General features: G+C 33.8%; 1 protein-coding gene across 1 annotated transcript in view; it reads right to left on the reverse strand.

Annotated features, from left to right (window-relative positions):
• Positions 1-19,060: 19,060 nt before the first annotated feature.
• The window catches only part of LOC133181895 (uncharacterized), a 34,051-nt gene continuing 31,605 nt past the window's right edge, over positions 19,061-21,506 (reverse strand). Inside the window, exon 5 of the mRNA XM_061316545.1 lies at positions 19,061-21,161. Coding sequence (XP_061172529.1) covers positions 21,033-21,161 — 129 coding nt within the window. The 3' untranslated portion in view covers positions 19,061-21,032. The remainder of the gene's footprint in view (positions 21,162-21,506) is intronic.

The raw sequence follows: 21,506 nt of genomic DNA on the forward strand, positions 1-21,506 counted from the left end.
TGAAATGCACCAAATTAAACAAACAGTATACATAATTTACAAGGAAGTCAGTTTGATTGATATATTCATTTGACATTAATTTGGTTTTCACCGGGTTAATGTTTTCTGCAGTTCTGGCTTTATCATTTATAATTTATGATTAGGGAAGACAGACTAAGGGACAATAAACTTCGGGTGACTTTTTAAAAATTCATTTTAGATGATTTCTTGTTTTGACCACAATGCAAGTACATGTATAATATGTAAAGATAAATTTGAAAAAATAGTCTTTTTAGGGAAAAAATCAATGAAATTGATACCAGTACGACCATATAATTAAATAAAATTTGTTGACCTTTTTGAATGAAGAACTTTTGTATTTCTGCGGCCGGCCGGCCGGGCATGACACCATAGCGTCCATACTGAGACTATTTGCAAGCCATAAATAAAGTCAGTGCATAGTTCAATAACTTTAGGAGAATTCAGATCTTTATGAAATATAAATTTTCAGGAGATATCTTTTAAGGACTATGTATATTGACGGTATTATTTTATTTTTTAATTTTTTTTTTTTTTTTTTTTTTGGCTTTTAGTAACAGCATGTTGATCGGGGCCCCGTTTTACAAAAGAACTTACAACGAAGACCAAAAAAAGTTTCTGTTAATAATTTTCAAATAATCTATAATAATGCTAATAATTTTCTTCTCTTAATTAATTTGAAAAGGGCATACAATTACTATTATTATGCTTAATATATATTCACTTCTTCCAATTTCATTTTCACATTATGACATTATGTGCATAAATAGAGTACGCAAGTCAATATAGTAAATGAAATACATGTACAGGCAAGTCAATATAGTAAAATGAAATACATGTACAGGCATTATAACAATTTACCTACTCAGCTCAAGACTGATTTTACACGATCAAAGGCTTTACCACAGACAACATAAAAGGAGGGGGTAAAACGTTTTCTATTGTGACACGGTTAAAAAGGGGGGATAAAATGCAAACGTATCTACGCACAAAATCCTATTTTGCTGCGACAAAAATTACTGTAAATAGTAACTTGCGTTCAAGAACGTATTTCCGGGGTTTTATTGTACATATTCTAGAACATTGTTCTTAAAGAACATAACTCTATGTTGACAACCCCCACCCCACTCTATACCCTGTCAGTAGATTATATAGTCATGAATTCTAGTTTATAGATAGATAAACCCTATGCTAATATAATTGTAATAATTTAATGTCAAAGCAAGGTAACCCCCCCACCCTCCAGCAGATCCAGAGGGTGTTATGATTTTTAGGGAAAAAAAACAACACACACACAGACAGCATTAAAGGTTGTTTCTCACAACACAATGAGAATGAGGGGGAGTATGTTGCTTTGAAATTAAACATTATTAATTAATTTGAATTTGTAATTTACAAAATATGACGTTCCTTTCGCATTTTTCTATCAAAACACCTTCTTCAAGATCTCCTTTTGTATAATAGATATCGAAAAAATACCGGCTATGAAAAGCTAAAAATCTACACAACCTATTATAAAAATTGCCAATTTTTGAGATGAGGCCATTTTGATGGTTCATAGACGTAGTTCTTTAGTATAAAAACAATGACCCAACAATTGGTATTCTAAACAAAATAGAACCCAACGATAGCTTGTATTTGAAAACAAAGTCATTATAACGACTGTAGAATTTGTGAAAAACCTGAATTTAACGGGATTTTGATGAAATCCTTGTAACATCATTTTTTTTCCATTATCTTGCCTCGATTTAAAGATTGATCGTATTCGGAGCATGTTCTTGCGTATGGAATTAGTTGAGAGACACCATATGCAGGTGATGCTGAAATATTATTACATAATAAATAAGGGAAGTTGACGAATCAAAGCAAAACCGAAAGCAGCACAGAATGATGACTCCTAGTAAAAGCAGCAAAGATTGATCACTCCATCAACAAGATCACATCCTCAGCGAAAGAAGCACAGAGTGATAACGCCCTCAGAAAGAGCAGCACAGAGTGATCATATCCTCAGCAAGAGCGCCACAGAGTGATCAAGCCCTCAGCAAGAGCAACATATAGTGATCAAGCCCTCAGCACAGCAGCACAAAGTGATCACACCTACAGCAAGAGTAGCAAAGAGTGATCACATCCTCAGTAGAAGCAGCACAGAGTGAGCAATCACGCCTTCAGCAAGAGCAACATAGAGTGATCACACCTTCAGCAAGAGCAGCACGTACAGAGTGAGTGTTCACACCCTCAGCGAGAACAGCACAAAGAAATCACTGCATCAGCAAGCGCAGCACAGAGTGATCACACCCTCAGCAAGAGCAGTACAGAGTGATCACACCTTCAGCAAGAGCAACACATCGTGTTCACGCCCTCAGCAATAGCAGCACAGAGTGATCATACCCTCAGCAAGAGTACTACAGAGTGATCAAGCCCTCAGCAGGAGTAGCACAGGGTGATCATACCCTGAGCAAGAGTAGCACAGAGTGATCATGCCCTTAGCAAGAGAAGCACAGAGTGATCATACCCTCATCAAAAGTAGCACAGACTGATCCTACCCTCATCAGAAGTAGCTCAAAGTGATCCTACCCTCAGCAAGAGTAGCACAGAGTGACCATTCCCTCAGGAAGAGTAGCATAGAGTCATCAAACCTTCAGCAAGAGTAGCACAGAGTGATTAAGCCCTCAGCAAGAGCAGCACAGAGTGATCAGGCCCCGGCAAGAGCAGCACAGAATATTCACGCCATCATAATGAACAGCACAAAGTGATCACTTCTCCAGCAAGATCAACACCGAGTGGGATCTTCCTCAGCAAGAACTGTTTTTGTTTAGTTATTTCTTTTTAACTTAAATGTAGACAGGTGGATAAATTTAAGCAAATCTATTTCGAACTCTTTGACCAATGTTATTGAATTAGATTCAGTTATAATGCACTGTCTAGGCATGGTTTCAGCTAATCTCGTGTGTTGATTTCAGAAAAATGGGCCTTTAAAAAAAAGAAGAAGCAGCGGTTTTACAATAAGTGAACTTTAAATAACAGTCTAGATATTTATTTATTTATTTTTTTGTGAGGTAACTTGTTTTTTTTCCCTCCGTTCAGTAATAGAGTTCCTCTGAATACGTATGTGATTATAATGTGATCTGTAATTTTATTCTCGTTTTTATCACATAAAATGTCAGGTACTTGTGACGCACACATTGCGTGCAAAAAGGTATTTAGACTCTTTTATGCAACAAATATTACAATAAAGTTTGGTAAATTCTACCACAACAAGTCTTAATTCACCAAACAGTATTGTGTTGCGACTAATTAGCTCGATTAGTGTCAATTAGCGAAAAAAAATTCACATTAACCTTGATTTACATTTGATTTCACTCTCAGGCTTTCCCGAAATATCCGGCTTCCGATATGGCATATATGCCGACTTGTGGACATGTGATTGTTATAAAACTGCATGAGTATTACCCAATACCATTATAGTGTAGTGATTAGGACTGACATTAACACAGAAACATAAAATCTTGTCGCAGTTTTAGTATCGTTGACACGTTATTATTAAAGATTAAAAGGGCGTTGAAGACTTCGTTCTAGCGTCTTAAGTGTTAGCTGTAGATGATACAGACAGTAATTTAACGGAAGAAACCCATGGAGAATTCTTGAATATTTCACAGAAGAGGGTATCAAAGATGTTATCACCTTTCCATCGTTGTACAATATCTCGAAGGAGAACAGAATCTGATTTCTGATTGCTTTGACAAATTTTATTAACACTTTTCCTGTTTGTTAACATTTTCCCCACATTTTATTTAAATTACTTCACATAGTGGACACCCGCTAAAGCTAATATAACGACGGGGATACATGGTTTGACAATTTCACTTCTTTCTCTAAATCACCAGATCAGTACAAGAACAGAGTCAAGATCATAGAGACTAAAATTTAGAAATTACAAAAACAGACAGGCTTGCGATTCTTTTAACCAATTGGAATTCAGGAGTGAAATATATGGAAATAACGAACAGTATGCAAGGTCAAAAGTCCATATAAACAATACAAATCAGGAGCAGAGCAAACACGGACCTCTAAAACATTAGAGGTGGGATCAGGTGCTATGGAGGAGTGAGCATCCCCTGCCGACCGATCACTTCCTCCATGTGCTCCTTGTCATGATCGGGAAAATCAATAACGGAAATAGACAAAAAAATTTACTTGTATATTCATATAATCCCTTAATTTTTAAACTGCTAGAATGCTATATTTTTAGAAGGTTATACAACTGTACACCTTTTTTTCAAATTGGATAATCCAGAGTTGCCCCTCATAGAAGAATAACAATAATTAAAAGCATAGCAAATTTTTTAATATTTATAATAACATGCTTGATATATTAACATAAAATGAAATTAAATGTGAACGTTTATTAGGAATCTAAAAAGAGCTAGAACATCAGATCATTTATTTGAACTGAAATGTTAAGTAAACAAAATACATTACTAGTAACAAGTAAATAAACCACTTTATGCATTTTTGTAGGTTTTCGCAAAGTACTTGATACAGTTATTCATCACAGCATTAACTAAAACTCTTACAATTAAATATTTATGGTTTATTCCTCAAAATATTATACTGTATGTTTAGACATCATAAAACATTATCCAGTGTGTACAGACATACAAACGAAAGGAATCATATTGTTATTGATAGTTGATTTAAGCAAAGCAGATAGAAAATACAGAAAAAAAGCAGACATTCTATATGACAAAGGGCCGACGGGATTAGAAAAACGGCTTTTCGAGAAGCGGACAAAAAAGTAAAAGTTTTACATTAAATCAATCATCAATATTCGGTTATGCTGAACATCACCTATATTTATGGTTCCGGAACACATAGATAAGTTAATTAATATCCTTAAAAATAGGTGACTAATAATGAAGTGATTGTTGCCAATGAACTATTTGCACTTATCCATATCTGAGCAAGAAATTCGGTTGAAGCGTAATAAACAGGCTATCAACAGAAAATAAGAACTGTCGTCATGGGAAGACAATGGTGAATATAATGAAAATTCTAGTGTGGAAATAATGTAAAATTTTATTGTTAGTACTCACTTAAATCAGATATTCCCCACGTGTATTTAAGGTGCTTCGTTCTGGCAATGACCTCAAAAAGAGTTTTAAAGAGCATTTTTTAAAAATATAATATATTTTCGTAATGCTTCGATGAGTTACTCATTAAAATGAAAAAAAGAAGTCATTTATCTATGTTATAGGTTCCTTATCGAGAACTTTGAATCTAGCTTTATTTCTGTGATATTTTGGTTTGAATTAAAATTAGAATTTCCATTGGAGGAAACGGAAGTGATTATTTAGCAAATTGTTCTGTCACTTTTCGTTGTAATTTATTTTTTTGCACTATCCAATTGCAATTACACAGCTATTTGGAGTTCCAAAGGAAAAAAAAAGTTTATATGATTATTTTCTCATGAAAAAGATCACATTTTTTAAACGGAGAAAGACAGAAATAATTTCATACTTTAATGTTTGAATTTTCCCATATGGTGTCAAAACCAACATTATAATGTTTTGTACTTACACCTAGTAAGGTTCAATCAATTTAGAACGTGAAAATAAGGTGAAAGAAGTTTATTAAAAAATGGAGAGAGAAATAGGAACGATATCAAATATGCCGAAGATGTCACATGTCACATAAATATAGAGAATGCCTTAACATACATAGTAGAGGACTTTGTTCATTATTACAATTCAGACAGGTATAGATTCTATAGTTTTCCTGGCTGGGAAAAAAATTCTGCAGACCCAATTTCAATTTGTTGGTCATACTCAGCAATAGGGCAAGTGCATTTTACAGCACGATCTGTTTGTTTGTCAGTACCCAGGAGTAGAAGTCAAGAGAGATTCTTAAGGATGTAACCCGCCCTGGATCATGAATAGTAACCCCCCCCAACCCCCCCCGAAATTAAGGGCGGCGTTGCATGCTAACCATCATGCATACAGTTTGTTAAATAAGACTAAAACAGGCTTTTTAAAGATTTGAAATATATTTGATTTATGATCAATTTAGTTTTACCCAGGAACTTGAGGCCAGTATCAAGAGACCACGTATTTCAGAGCTTTAACAAATTCCTAGCTCAACATCATCATGCATACAGAACATGAATTTCATAGCTGTATTGAATTCATACTTCAAAATCGTCATATCTTGATGCTACCTTTTAAACACATGGACTTCTAGAAAGATTTAGAATGAACATTAAGCTCTCCAACAAAATTATGAAATTCACGTTTCCCCGATGCAGGGTTCAAACCCCAAGGTAGGGTTTATTTGGTCATATATAAAAAAAAAAAACATATCTATACAGAATACTTTTAATTTTTTCGTAAACTTGTGGACGTCTTTGCATGCTAATGTTTGTACAGTAGTAGACTACATGCAGCACGTGACACCTCAGATCAGTATTAATTTTTTTCTAATTTTGTTTTACGACTGTAAACCTTGGACCTGGTGGCTTGTCAAACACAGCCATCATAAATCAAAGTTTCTACAATGTTAAATTTTTTTAACCTCAGAAATCAAAGTCAAAAATCTATGGTTTTTTGTGTCGGAATTGAGCATTTTGATATATGATAACCGTAAGGCTGATCAATGTTAAATCTCCATGCTGCAAAAAATTCACTGTAGCATTCGTTTTCATGCAGATACATACAATGTACAAGGAAATTGGACATTGTGTGAAAATCCCATTCCAAAATCTCATTATTTTTTTCATTCAAGTCATTTCGGAGAGAATGTAATAATAACTTGTTTTGCTTTGGACACTTTTAGTAGGTTGATTAAAGATGACAAATATTCCTTGCCTTGTTCGGATCATACAGCTCGTTAGATTCGGCATAAATCGGGCTTAAGATCCGGTGTTTTTCTCTAATAGGAATTCAGTCAAATAATGGGTAAGGGGAGGCGAAATTAGGGCTCTGCTAGTTGGACAATCATGGTTAATAAATCTCTTTTCGGAAATAATCAAGTTCTGTACTAAAAGAGTATTAATCAATTTACAAAATAATAGATATATAGAGGAAAAAATAATCAAATATATAGAGGAAAAAATAATCAAATATATAGAGGACAAAATAATGAAATATACAGAGGACAAAATGATCAAATAAAATATATGGAGGACAAAATAATCAAATATATATAGGACAATTATTTTAATATAGAGGACAAAATAATCAAATATATAGAGGACAAAATAATAGATATAATCAAATATATAGAGGAAAAAATAATCAAATACTTGTATGTAGAAGAAACACATTCCTCGACCAATTCCTAGCATTTAAGTCGATGTTTCTTTATGTCGAAGAAAAATATTCTTTTACGATGTTTTCTGACATTAAAAATGCACACATATAAATTACAGGACTTCAAACGTTTTGCAATGTTCTTTATAATTCTGATGAATCTTTTAACCGATTTTTTAAAACCCTTTATGTTATTGTTTTTCCGCAAATGTTATTCAAAATAAACTTTGTTGTTTTGACTACTTTAAAGTAGTCATAACAAATTTATTCTTTTAAAATATAATTTGTGGAAAGACAGTAGGTTCTCTTTATATTAACATTAACAAGTATTTATCTTTCACCTATAATCTGAATCTTGTACAAGATCGTGAGGTTTTCTATATGTGATGAAAAAATGTAATGTGTTGCATGTTCTCTCTAAACATAGATCACTTTGGATTTGTCGGTTAAACACTGTCGCATAGAAGAATGTCTTCAGACTTGATCAGAGTATTGTACTGAATTATAATTCGTGTGGAAGAATTATATGGAAAAGGATTTGGTCAGAGTATGTTAAAACCTCACTGAACAATTTATAAATAATGGACTGCGTCCTCTGTTGATTGACTATGGATAGGTAAATTGCCGATTACATCTCGTCTCTAATAGGAAGACCATTCCGTCGTACAACAGGTAATTTATTCCTCCAATAAAGTTCGAACGTTTTTTTATGGTCTTGTCTGTCCTGCTGTCTGTCTGTAATATGTCACAAAACAAACTTGAGAGGATTTATTTGAAAACTTATAAAAAGAAAGGCTGCCTATGAATATGAATGAAAGTTGAGGCGGATATGTGGTAAAGATGTCGAGGTTGAACGTTTTGCTCTTACCAAAGAATATTGAGCATCATCTCCGCTGCTTTTCGGAAATTAAATGTCTTTATTAAATTACAAAAGACTTCCTTCTGGGGAATCTACAATACATCTCGCATTTAAAAAAAATTTATTGTATTGAAATCTGACGAACCACTCACATTCAAAGATTGACCAGCACCAGTTATGTTTGTACGAAATAATAGACGGGATTATATCATACATATACTCACATATATAGGAGGCATATAGTCTACACAGAATATAATATGTAAGTTAAACGTCCCTGGTCTGCTACTGAGACCAGTGCAGATATTAGTGTTGTAAGTACAGTAAAAATTAGACCCGTGGTTGTTGAATAGTCAAGTGCATGTATTACTGTAAAATCACATATTTTCGTGGGATCAAATTTTTGGTGGCTTGAAGAAAAAAATATTTGTTCAAGGGGATTTGATTTCGTGGTTTGGAAAGTGTTGAGTAGTTATGCATATGAAATTTTACGTTTATGTGGTGGACATGAATTCGTGGGTCTCTTTATACCTCAAAAACAACAATAACTGAACCCCTACGAAAATTAGGGATTTTGTTGTATATATGTGTAGCCGTCAGGCAGGTCCGTTCGCGAGTGGCCAGAGAATTAAGTTGGTAGAACACGAGGGGGGGGGGGGGAATGGAGGGGTTGAATCTTGCCATCACATTTTCTTTTTGTGAGCGGCCCGGGAATTCAGTTGGTAGAGCGCGGGGGTGGGGGGTGGGGGTTGAATATTATTCTGGTCCATGACATTTGGTGCCGTGACCATGCCCTAGAAGTGAGAAATGAGAGATCTGCCAAGAAAGAGTCTGGGTAGGAATGTGGCGGTCAGACAGGTTTGCTCGCGTTAGGCCAGATAGTTCAGCTGGTAGACCGCCTGTCATGAATTCATGGGGTCCGGGTTCAAATCCAGATCTGGTCTCTCTAAAAAAAATGTTCAAAACTTCAGTATGGCATTTTTAGTTCCCATATAACTTCATTATAAGTAAAAAAAAAAATAAAACAAGAAATAATTTTCACATTCTATACGTGTATATACCCCAGTTCATGCAGAACACTTCTGTATCGTGACCAGTTAAAGCTGCTGGATTTGTATGTTGGTTTGAAAAGTAATACAATTTGAACTGTTGTCTGAAATTAATATCAGATAATTATACCCGGGAGAGAAGCTCGAATTAATATGATTCCCCGTAAATTATACAAATACAAGCAATATCTGTAGAATATAGGGCAAACACCCCAGCACTGTTAAAAGTTATTGATATCAAGCACAAAATTCTGTCATTTATTCCCTTGAAATAAACAAAAGACATTTCATTACAATCTTTTCATTTGCAAGTGTTTTTTTTCTTTTAGCATTCTGATACAATGATTCTCTATTTCCTAGTCATATAAATTCACAGCGGAGAAAGGAAAAAATTTCCATGTAAAATATATTTCACAATTATTTTGGTTTTTTTCTCAGTATATGCGAACTTCTCATACAAGAAAGATGTTAACAATTGTTTGTTTAAAGGAAGCAGAAAATATGAAGATAACGAACAGTAATCAAGCTCAAAAATCCATTGAAACAATATAAAATGGGAACAGAGCAAACACGGACCTCTAAAAACATCAGAGGTGTTTGGGATCAGGTGCCATGGAGGAGTAAGCATCCCCTTTAAGACTAGTCACACCCACCGTGTGCTTCTTGTTATGATCGAGAAACAGAAATCCAATCCACATTAACATTGAGCAGTTATAAGTCAAAAGTCAGCCGCATAAAGTTATGAGTCAAAACTCAGTGAGCATTAGTGTGACAGCCACATATAGTAAATCATGTGTAAACATGATTAAACATTCAATCATTATACTACATTTTTTTTGTTATCTTGGGGGTGGGGTGGGGGGGTGTGTTTTTCACTTTGTTCAGTTCGTTGAAACGTGAAATCTTTAAAAAGTTTTACTGGTATTCTAAACCACCGATAATGCTTTTGTGAATATGCCAGCATCCACCTACTGAAGCGGACAAATATTAAAACAGATATTGCTGTTGTGCACTTGATGATTGTTTTATATTAATAGTGACTTTAATGCAGCATCTTGTGGAACAATGACACACATTAGAATGTGTCTACTGACATTTGTAAATACAGCCTTGATTAAAGTGCTAGCTTCCTCACTGACACATCAATAGACACATTACAGAGAAATGATTTATTTTACATAAAGTATAATTATATTAATTTTTTAAATAGGTATTGATTAACCCGTCATCTGAACAAAGATGTTTGCGTGAATAGGGATGAAAAAGAGGCGAGCGTTCGAATGGAGTACTTGTTAACCCTTGCGATAGCTGAACGAATGCACAACAATATACGCTATTGCATTCAATGTAGGAAAATCAGTCGATATGCTCCTATTCCTGTAAATTCATCATAATCGATTATAAGGAAGAATTCATTTAATTTCAGTAGCTTTTTTCTACTTTGCTAGAGAGAATAAAATTAATTGACATCCCGTCATGTATTATCTGTAGATGTCACGGTATTTGATCTTTTTAGAGGATAATTATTTTTCATTTTTGTCTAACAACAAGTACGTTTGTTTAGTTATAATGAGAATGAAAAAGAATTCAAACTTCAATCGGATGCAGTGAATGTGAGGTAACAGAACGTATAAGTGTCATATTATTTTTGATTGATTAATTATAAAGTTGTGTTCATGCTGCGGTACGGACGTTGTTATTAATTAAAAATTATTCTATTTATGTAAATCCAAAGAATATTTGCTTAATTTAGTGTTTTTGTTCTTTTTGTTTAAGTGCTTATATAAATATATTTATCAAAATTATACAAATCAATTTGTTTCGAACGTAATGTAATAGGTCCATGTGTAGGAAATGCTGAGAGTTGTCTGCCCTTGAATTTTGCATTGACCTCCACCTTGTAAATTCAAAATTTACATGATAATATTGCAAGGTAACCCCTTACCACTGAACAATAAAAGAGTTTAAATTGTGTAGGGTAGTTTTATGCAATTTCAGTCATCTGCCCTTAGACGTAAGAAAAACTGAAAATATGCAATTCATGATGCAATATATTAAAGTATTCTAAGCATTATATTAAACCAAGATAAAGTATATTGAATAGATTTAACATTTAATAACACGTTTATATTAAATGTAAGAAAACAACAGTGATTTCTGTTCACTATTACTTCTTTGTTTCTGAACAATTTTCCTTGGAAAATATGTCAGGTACCCAATGTTGAAAATGAACTAGATAAACTCTTCATGTCCACCTTTATTTGATATTATTTTCCCAAAGTCCAAAAAACTCATTAGTGATGAGTGTTTCCTTAAATCTCTGCAAAGTTTTACCAGGAGGTTTCTGTTGCATTTTTTTTTTACCGAAATTCACTTGACATACTTGATTATCTCATAAGATCAGAAAGAGAGAGAGAGAGAGAGAGAGAGAGAGAGAGAGAGAGAGAGAGAGAGAGAAACTCCTCGTACAAGGATATTCGTAAAGTTTTAGAAAACAAATCTAATTACCTTGTCATTGGTCATTTGCACGTTTGTTTTCTTAAAAAACATTCTGATTGTACACAAAAACACTTCAAAGTTGACATTAAAAAGATTCTTGAGTTTCTGATTGACAATATCTATGTAGTTTTTAAGATCAAGTCTTCCAACAATCTGTCGGAATTCCCATGGGTACTAATTGCGCCCCTTTTTAGCAAACCTATTTTTATATTCATATGAAGCAGAATTTATTCAGACCCTCATGCATGAGAAAGAAACACTTGCTGTGGCCTTCAGCTTGACATTTAGATATATCGCGACGTATTGTCAATTAACAATAGTTACTTCCATTCATATGTCGACTCGATATACCCCAGTGAACTTGAAATAAAAGATACCACACAGTCTGACACATCTGTTTCATATCTGTATATTTTACTAGAACAAGAGGCCCAAGTGCCTTCACGGTCACCTGAGTACAATACAACAATTTAGAGGATCCATAAACTGATAAATGAAGCTTTGTTGCCCAGAAGCAAGAAAAATAGTATGATTAGAATCAACAAAATCTGTCCACTTTTTAATCACTATTACCATGCAGATCATTATCAAAATATTTTAATTTTTTTTACTCCATATTAGAACCTCTCACATTGGCCTCTCTTGGCCTTTGAAGAAAATTTAAAGATATAAGTTATTTTTGTCTCATTTTTATTCATCTATTATTTCCAAGTCTACCTGATCATTAGAACTATGAAAGTACTTTCTGTATTATATAATAAATATTCTTGCATAATTCTCTTATTCCATTAACCTTTCAAATACATTATTTACAGTGATTAATTATCAAAGGTGGATGGCAAAGGGGACAAACTTTACCAAGTAAAATACAAATTAACAGAGCCCTGGCCAGGACCAGAACACTTGACCAAATGGTCTAGATGTTCAAAATTCTGGTAAAAATACCCTGGCTTATTGAAACTTTTACTCTGTTTGCCTCAAATATGCCCAGGGGCAGGGAAGATTTTCAAAGAAATAATGCATTATCACTACAGATTTAACACAGCCTAACACCAGGGGGCTTGTTTCTCAAAAAGTCGTAGATTTGGGCCTAAGTTAGTCCGACTAAATAAGTTACGCCAAAATTTAGATGGGCCTAAATCGCGTGCATGTTTTCTCTCCTCCATGCATATATATATATATATTTATATTAAAAATGTATTTAGGTACAAATTAAATAGAGAAACATATATACGTGTACACGATTGTGATATTTCGATAAACAATCGTACATTTTAAAAAACTCAAACGATGTACATATAGCATACGTATACATTCTTATGAAAAATTTGGAATATATTAAGCATGTAGAATTTTAATTAAGTAATTTTCCTTTGAATATAAGCCATATTGTCTTTTCACTTATGTTTTACATTAAATTAAATACACATAAGGAGTAGCAAAGGGATGCAAAATTAACAATTATAAAATCATATATTATTAAAATATGGATAAAAGATATTTTGAAAATTTATCAGTTTTATAATTTCATAACAGAATAGTCAGTTCTAACAGAATTAGACTTATTGGCATTCAAGCTGATACATATATTATAATATACAATTATTGCTGTTTTTTCGGTCAATACGATGATTTAGACACCTGAGGAGTACAATATTCACCGAGCCAGAAGGGCGAGGTGAATATTGTACTTCGAAGGTGGCTAAATCATCGTATTGACCGAAAAAACAGCAATAATTGTTTTATTATATGATTCAATGATTAAATGACACACACTCATTAAGCAATCCATGCCATCTTACTTGTTCACATCTACTGAAGTACTAGCCGATCATAATGAGAGAAACGTGGTTAAAAAACAACCAGTTATATTATTTTGGAATATTTAATTCTAGTTTAGGTTCAATGTAGAAGAAATAAATGTCAGGCACCATATAGGATTGATTCTGAAAAGGGGGCATTAAAAGGAAAAAAAAAAACAACTTACCTGAAAACAAATCTTTGACTACCTCCCCCCCCCCCCCCCATAAAAAAGGAAAAGAATTCTCTCAACTCAAAATTTTATTTAGTGGGATGTAAAGGTCCATAAACGAGGGGAGGGGGGCTTTCATTGAAATTTTTTATCCTTAAAATTTAAATTAAAACTTTACATTCTCAAAAGGTGGGGAGAGGGGCAGGCCTCCTGCAACCTCCAACACCTCACCCAAGAATCTATGTGCCTTAATGTTATGTTCATATGAGTGGAAGTCAGGTGCAAGTGAAATAACTTTCCAAATCTATTTGCATCAGTTTGGAATTTCCCTATCTATTTTTGGTCCAATGTAGAATAATTCCTTATGTTGACCTGGAAGGTCACATGCAGGTCAATATAACGTAGTATTTTTCTAACATTGTTGGATCTCAGCCAATCAGAGAGATGGGAATTATTCAATCATATATTAAATCAGTATAATTGCATCTATATTGGTCATACTTTGAACAGTATAGAACAAAATGTTTTTCATCTTCAATAAATAATTTACTTGAACTAGACGTTTTTCTCTAGGAATAGGGGTTCACAGTATCTACCCGTTTCAATATACAATGGATGGGCACTGATCCTTAATTTTGTTAATACAGATCTTAAACTTCATACGTTATTTCCATTAGCACACGCATTCTTAATAAAGGTTTGCAAAAGCTGAATTGCATGTAGTTCTGAATCAATTTCGTTGTAATCCATATTACAGGCAGACAATCTAGTACTTTTGTGAATTTTTTGAAATATTTCCATTTGATATATTTCCAGTCGGGATCAAATTTATTTAGATCGGGAAAGGTACAATTTTCAACATCACCATTTGTTCTTAGATCTAGCAATTCCATTTTAATTTCTATTTAGAATATGGTCATATAATTTTTTTCATATACATATATATATTTAAATATGCAGAATGTTTCTTGAAGATTTTAATCTAGATTATAAGATATTAACAAATCATGATTTTCACATTCATAAATATTTTTAATAAGCAAAATTTCTTCTTCTTGACATGTTTTATGAGTATAATGCATTAATTAACAGCAAATTTGGAACTCTGTTTCTTATTTACAATAAAGACATTTTTTAAACACTTTATTGACCACATTCTTTTTTTTTTAAATGTACATGTAATATAAAGTATTAATCTTTTCAGAAATGGATAAAAAAGACACTTTCAAAATAAATTCGTCTGAGAACAGTACGATACATCGAAAGTAATCTAAAACAAGTGCTATTAAAAAACCCATATGCACATCTTACGACCTGACAGTTACTCCTTTGAAATAGAAAAACAATATTCTGGACAAGATATTTTAATTACTAAAACATTTTACAAATTCACATTTTTCTGTTCTTTAATATTTATATTTAATTAAAATGGGGAAAACTGCATTAACTTAGTTGATAGCATAAATACCGAATATTTCTCATTATCGAAAATATATTAAACGTTTATTGTTTGAGGAGTTTTATCAAAAAAATTATCCATTTCAAAAACCAACCAAAAAAAAAAATTATCAGGGACCCAGCATAGATTTTAAAGGGTGGGTGTGCGAGGATTGGGGGTAGGTAATTGAGTAACCAAAAAGAAGTGTTTGAAATATTCAGCAAACTTTGACAGTGTAAGAAAAAAATATACTAAAAGTGCGAGGTCAACCTAAATTACAACTTAATTTATTACATAAAACACTATTACCTGAAAAAGAGGGAGGGTTGCAGCATCCTACCCCATACTACGCGTGCCTATTTTTTTTTTTTTATTATTTTTTTTTAAATCTGGCACTTCTTAATTTCTCAACCAATTTAAAATTCTTAGTTACATACATGTATCTTTAGTTCAATCATCCCACCTTTTAAAAAAAGTTTGCATCGTCGCTTTTTTTCATTACCTTTCAATGGACTTTAAATTCTAGTGAGGCAGAACGATTGCGGTGGTGGGGTGGGTGGGTCTGTGGGCTGCGTCATGCCCTAAGCAGGTCCAGAGTAGAGCCCTGGTGGAGGTTGAGGGGTCGAAGCCCCCCCCCCCCCCACACACACACACACGGAAACGAATTTGGAGGTTATAGAATGTAAAGATCATACTAGTCCTGAACAGAAATTTCTTAATTTTACCGGTTTCATTATTGAAGACTTAAGCAGGCATATGATACTACATATTTCAAAAGTATTTAATAGAGTAAATAAAAAATGTTTCTTCAAACTTCTAACACATTCGAAGATAAACTCATTCAATTCAATTCATTTTTTTAAATTCAAACTTTAATTGAATTCGGCGTCGTTTGGATCCATCAAAACTGGGAAGTATATTGTGAACAGAAACTGTCTGAAGTCTGTTTTTTTTTTTTTTTTTTTTTTTTTTAGTTTTAAAAAACAAATTAAATATTTTCTGCAATGTATTATTAATTCTTGGAAGGGGTAAAAATTCTATTGAGGCAGTTGCCTCATTGCCACAATGGAAGCTTCGCCCATGCTATTTACCTATCACGATTTTTCGCAAATCATATTTTGTATATGAATAGGTATTATTGTATAAATATGAAATAATTATTTTTCTAATTCTTTATGATCAAAACACTTGCCACTTTTTCAAGTTGTGTACAGACTAAGAACTTATGCCTACTCATGAGTAGGCGTAGATTTAAACTAAAATTTAAAATTCTTTTTCAGCAAAACACTTACCACTTTTTAAAGTTGTGAACAGACTAAGAACTTACGCCTACTCATTTAAGCTAAGGTTTAGTCTCGACCTAAATTTCTGCCTTTTTGTAAAACGCAACTTAGTCCGAGTTCCGGGTTTAGTCTCTGATTAAGTCCGGACTAAGCTTACGCCTGGTTGTAGGCCTTTTTGAGAAACGGGCCCCAGAACCCATCATCCAGGGTCATGAAATTTACAAATTTGGAAGAGGTACCCTCATCATCATAACTATGCAATAACCATGCATAACTTTGGAAGATTTTCAAAGAATTCAAACATTTTCGCTATATTATCAATAGACACCCCCCACAGAAACACCAGAACCCCTGGGACCACAAATTTAAAGTTTTGTAAGACGCACCCTTTCTCATCATAACTATGCACTTTGTTTATCTCCTCAATACCCAGGAGAAGTAACTATATACTTAGTTTGTTTGTTTAATACCCAGGAGCAGAGAAGAAGATTTTCAAAGAATTAAAGCATTTTCACTATATCATTAATAAAGCCCCACCCTTGCACCAGAATATCTGACCCAGCGGCCATGAAACTCACAATTCTGGAGTAAGCACCCAAATAACTATACACTTGTTTCTTTGCTTTATAACTAGGAGTAGAAAAAAATATTTGAAAGAAAAAGCCCCCCTTCTCCAGAACCCCCCACCCTGGGGCCATGAAATTTACAATTTCTGAGGATGCAGCCTTGCTCATCATAACTATGTACTTAGTTAGTTTGTTCAATACCCAGGAGCAGAGAAGAAGATTTTCAAAGAATTAATGTATTTTCACTAATCAATAGTGCCTTGCCCTAACACCAGAACCCCTGAACCAGGGAACATGAAAATGACTATTTCTGAGGAGGCAGCCTTGCCCATCATAACTATGTACTTTAAATTAGTTTATTTATACCTAGAGGAGAAGATTTTCAAAGTATTAATGTAATTTCACTATATAATCAATAGAGCCCCGCCCTAACACAGGAACCCCTGATCCAGGGGAACTGAAATTCACTATTGTTGAAGACTCTTGCTCATCATAACAATGTACTTAGTTTATTAAATACCCAGGTGCAGAGAAGAAGATTTTCAAAGAATTAATGCATTTTTACCATATTATCAAAAGAGCACTGCCCTAACACCAGAACCCCTGACCCAGGGGCCATAAAATTCACAATTTTTGAAGAGGCAGCCATGCTCATCATTACTTTGTACTTAGTTTAGTCAATACCCATGAGCAGAGAAGACGATTTTCAAGGAATTAATATATTATCACTATTAATCAATAGAGCCCCACCTTAACACCGGAACCCCTGACCAACAGGCCATGAAATTCACAATTTTGGAAGAGGCACTCTTGCTCATCATAACTATGTACTTTGTTAGTTTGTTCAATACCCAAGAGCAGAGAAGAAGATTTTCAAAGAATTAATGCATTTTCACTATATAATCCATAGTAACCCGCCCTAATACCAGAAACCCTGATCCAGGGGCCATGAAATTCACAATTTTGGAAGAGGCAGCCTTGTTCAACCTAACTATGTACTTAGTTAGTTTGTTTAATACCCAGGAGCAGAGAAGATTTTCAATGAAATAATGCACTTTCACTACATGATCTATATAGCTCCATCCTAGCACCAGAACCCCTGATCCTGGGGCCATGAAATTCAAAATTTTGGTAGAGGGCTCAATGCTTATTACAATCCAGCCAACAGTTGACTACTTGATGTCCAGGAGTTAAGAGGAAGATTTTTAAAGATTGCATTAATTTTGGTGGTTTTAGCCCCACCCCTCAGGCCCCAAAGACCATGAAATTCACAATTTTTGCTCCCCTTGAACCATAGATGCTATATGCCAAAATTGGTTGAAATTGGTTCAGTGGCTTCAGAGAAGCTGAAAATGTTCAAATGATAACGCACGACGGCCGACGACAGACAAAAAGTCACCTGAGTGACTCAGGTGACCTAAAAAGACGTTTACGGTTAATAGTAACCTTACAACAAAAATTATGATAAGCGTGATTACTTTAACTTTCCTCATATTTGTAGCAATATACCCTTATCATCTGCATATGGAGTTTGTCTCCCAGTTGATTCGATACACAAGAGCATGCTCTAAGTCTGAACAATTTCTAAAACGAGGCAAGCTATTGACAATCAAGTTGATGAAACAAAGATTTCAACAGTTTCGTATGAAATCAACATTTTTCAAGTTCTATGGTCCATACAATGACCTTGTCAGGAAATACAATCTATCATTAAGTCGAATACTGACTACGTTTTTCATACTTATTGTTAGGCCATTATTTACACACTGAATTGTCTCCGGATTTTTCCGTTTGCCCGATCTTGACAAGGAGCACACGGCAGTTGTGACCGGTCGACAGGGGATGCGTATTTCTCCATGGCAACCCCTGATGCTTTTAGAGGTCGGTGTTTGCTCTGTTCCCGATTTGTGTTGTTTCAATTGACTTTTGAGCTTCATTACTGTTCGTTATCTCCATATTTCATTTCATGTTCCTTTTACAAAAAAAAAAAAAAAAAAAAAAAAAAAAAAATCACGCTTTCTCTTCATCTAACAAATCAATTGAAAAGAATTAAAAGCAATTCTCTGTAAGACTTACAGTTTTTATATTTTATTATATATTCATTCACCTGCATTGCTTGTTCCTTAAAGTTACATACTATGAACAAATGTATCTGCATGTATAACAGTATAACAGTATACGTCATCCAAGGGTAACACACATGTAACTGACAATTCTTAAATTTAGTATCAAACGAAACTGTCTACAGTAACTGTCTATGGTAAATAGAGGAAATAGACTTAAATAGAGGAAAATAGACTTACAAAAATATTTTTCTGTTCAGCATTTTGCAAAGCCACATGATTACACATAATGTGTGTGGGACTAAAAAACGACTTTCAATCCTTTTGATTCAAGAAATTAATTAATATACTCGCATTGCAAGGTCAAGGCTAACAGAATTGCGTGGTACGTAATTTGCAGCGTTAAGGTGTTACGATCAAATCCTTTACATCAACTTGTGTTTTGAAAGCAACACAGTTTGAGGGTAGAATTTTTTTGATATCAGATTTTTCAAAGCGTGCCACATATGTATTTGATTGACTTTAATCAATGTATATTACCCACGAAATTGGTATCGATTACCGGTTCAGGAATTATCCACTTGTTTTTAATGGCGTGTAAACGTGTCGTCGGCTCTACCATATTTTGATATGTAAAGAAATGAAAAAATGATTTAAACAGGTAGCCGGGTGTCGTTTGATCACATTTTCTACTTTAGTCTAGTTGATAAAGAATAATAAAATACACTAGGGAGACGTAAATAATTGGCGTAATTAGCGTTATATACGATGTCAGATTTCGTTCTTTTCCTGCTGCGGGCGAAGAGCTGCGTCGGATCATAAATATAGAGACCCATCGACTTACCTATATGCGGATTTACAACATCAAAAATTCTGTAAAACACATTTTTACAAAGATTTCTAAACAAACAAACAAAAAAAAAACAAAAAAAAAAAAAAAAAAAAAAACTGGTAGACATCCGTATTTTGTGCGTCTCATAACGGGGTTCTGGATGTCATTTCACAAGAATTGAGATGCATTTATGGAATAAAGGATCGACCCGCGATCCTCAAATTACTCAGCATCAAAACAATTACTGATTGATAAAGGCTTATATTGCACAATAGTCCAATACAGATGGTCTTGTGTACATGCTCATTTCCTACCATGTTTACAATGTATTTCGTTTTGGTAACAATGATCATGAGTAATAATCCCGTTGCTGGTAATGTACACGGTGAAAAGTATGTAAAAATTTCAGATACTAATACATGTACATTACTATAAAGAAAATTGGTTGTTTTAACACCACATAACACCATATCATCACAATTAAGCATACAGAAAAAATATCAACAGACGTATATAGAATAAAAAACTAAAAGTTGTATGAACTTTTGTCACTTATGTGACCTCAGTGATTATACAACATTGGAAAGACATCGCCTAATCTCTAACGTCGGAGGTAGAAAATGTGGGGAGGACTACTCATATCTACACACATTCGTCTATGTAGAAATTACAAAAAAAAAAAAAATCTGTGCGTAAAATGTACATATCCATGTCAAGTATAAAGAATATGAAAATAAATGGTATATGGCAAGTTAGTTCATGAAATATACAAAGAGTGTATACCCTAATAATGATTTGCCATTTTCTCGTCACTTTTAAAAAGAAAACCCCACAAAACATACTAGTATTACACTACCAGTGTTGAACACAACTTCTCAATTTTCCGTGCAGCAGAAACGCGCACTTTTCACTCTCACCCCCAAACACGTTCATACCAAGTTCCTTTGTCCCCATCGGCGTTGTTCTTGTCATCTTGTCCTGAGAAAATCAGTTGTTTTGCCTGAGAAAATAATAGCAAGTTCTTAACACAATACTTTAACACGCACTGTTTTTGCAACCACTGCTTTTGAAAGCAAAATCACCCACAGGCTCTTGGGTCATCTCTGAGACATTCTTTGTAGACATTTTTAAAATGCCGTGACGTCATCACTAGTGAGCACATGGCGGTTGTTCCACTGGCGTCAGTGGACCGTAACGGACGCTGCTGATGGACCGGAATGAGAAAATGGAGGGGTCGGATAAACATTTTGACGTCACTGTATTACCTCCGCTCACGGTCTGAAAAAAAAAATAAAATGCTTCATTTGAATATAAAGTTATGATTGCATTAATTCTCAACTCATTCTGGACATCATAATAAAGACATGCCTCGTATTGAAGAATAAAGAACTAAACAAATGCAGATAAAACAGAAATAGGTACTGCATGGTCTTATACTTGTAGCGATAATGTAAACACCTTGGAATTAATCTCAACGAATTATATTTTTTAAAAAAAATCTAGTTAAAGTAAAATTATTTCTGCAGCTAAAGGAAAAAAGAGCATAATTGATTTTGGTCTTTGTTTTATCAGGTTACATTTGTTCTTATACTAAAGCTTCAAGCTGATATTAAGTGATAAAAA

The sequence above is a fragment of the Saccostrea echinata genome, unplaced genomic scaffold (assembly GCF_033153115.1).
Source record: "Saccostrea echinata isolate AGI-Se365-2 ecotype Australia unplaced genomic scaffold, CSIRO_AGI_Sech_v1 ptg000009l, whole genome shotgun sequence".
NCBI classification, from domain to species: domain Eukaryota; kingdom Metazoa; phylum Mollusca; class Bivalvia; order Ostreida; family Ostreidae; genus Saccostrea; species Saccostrea echinata.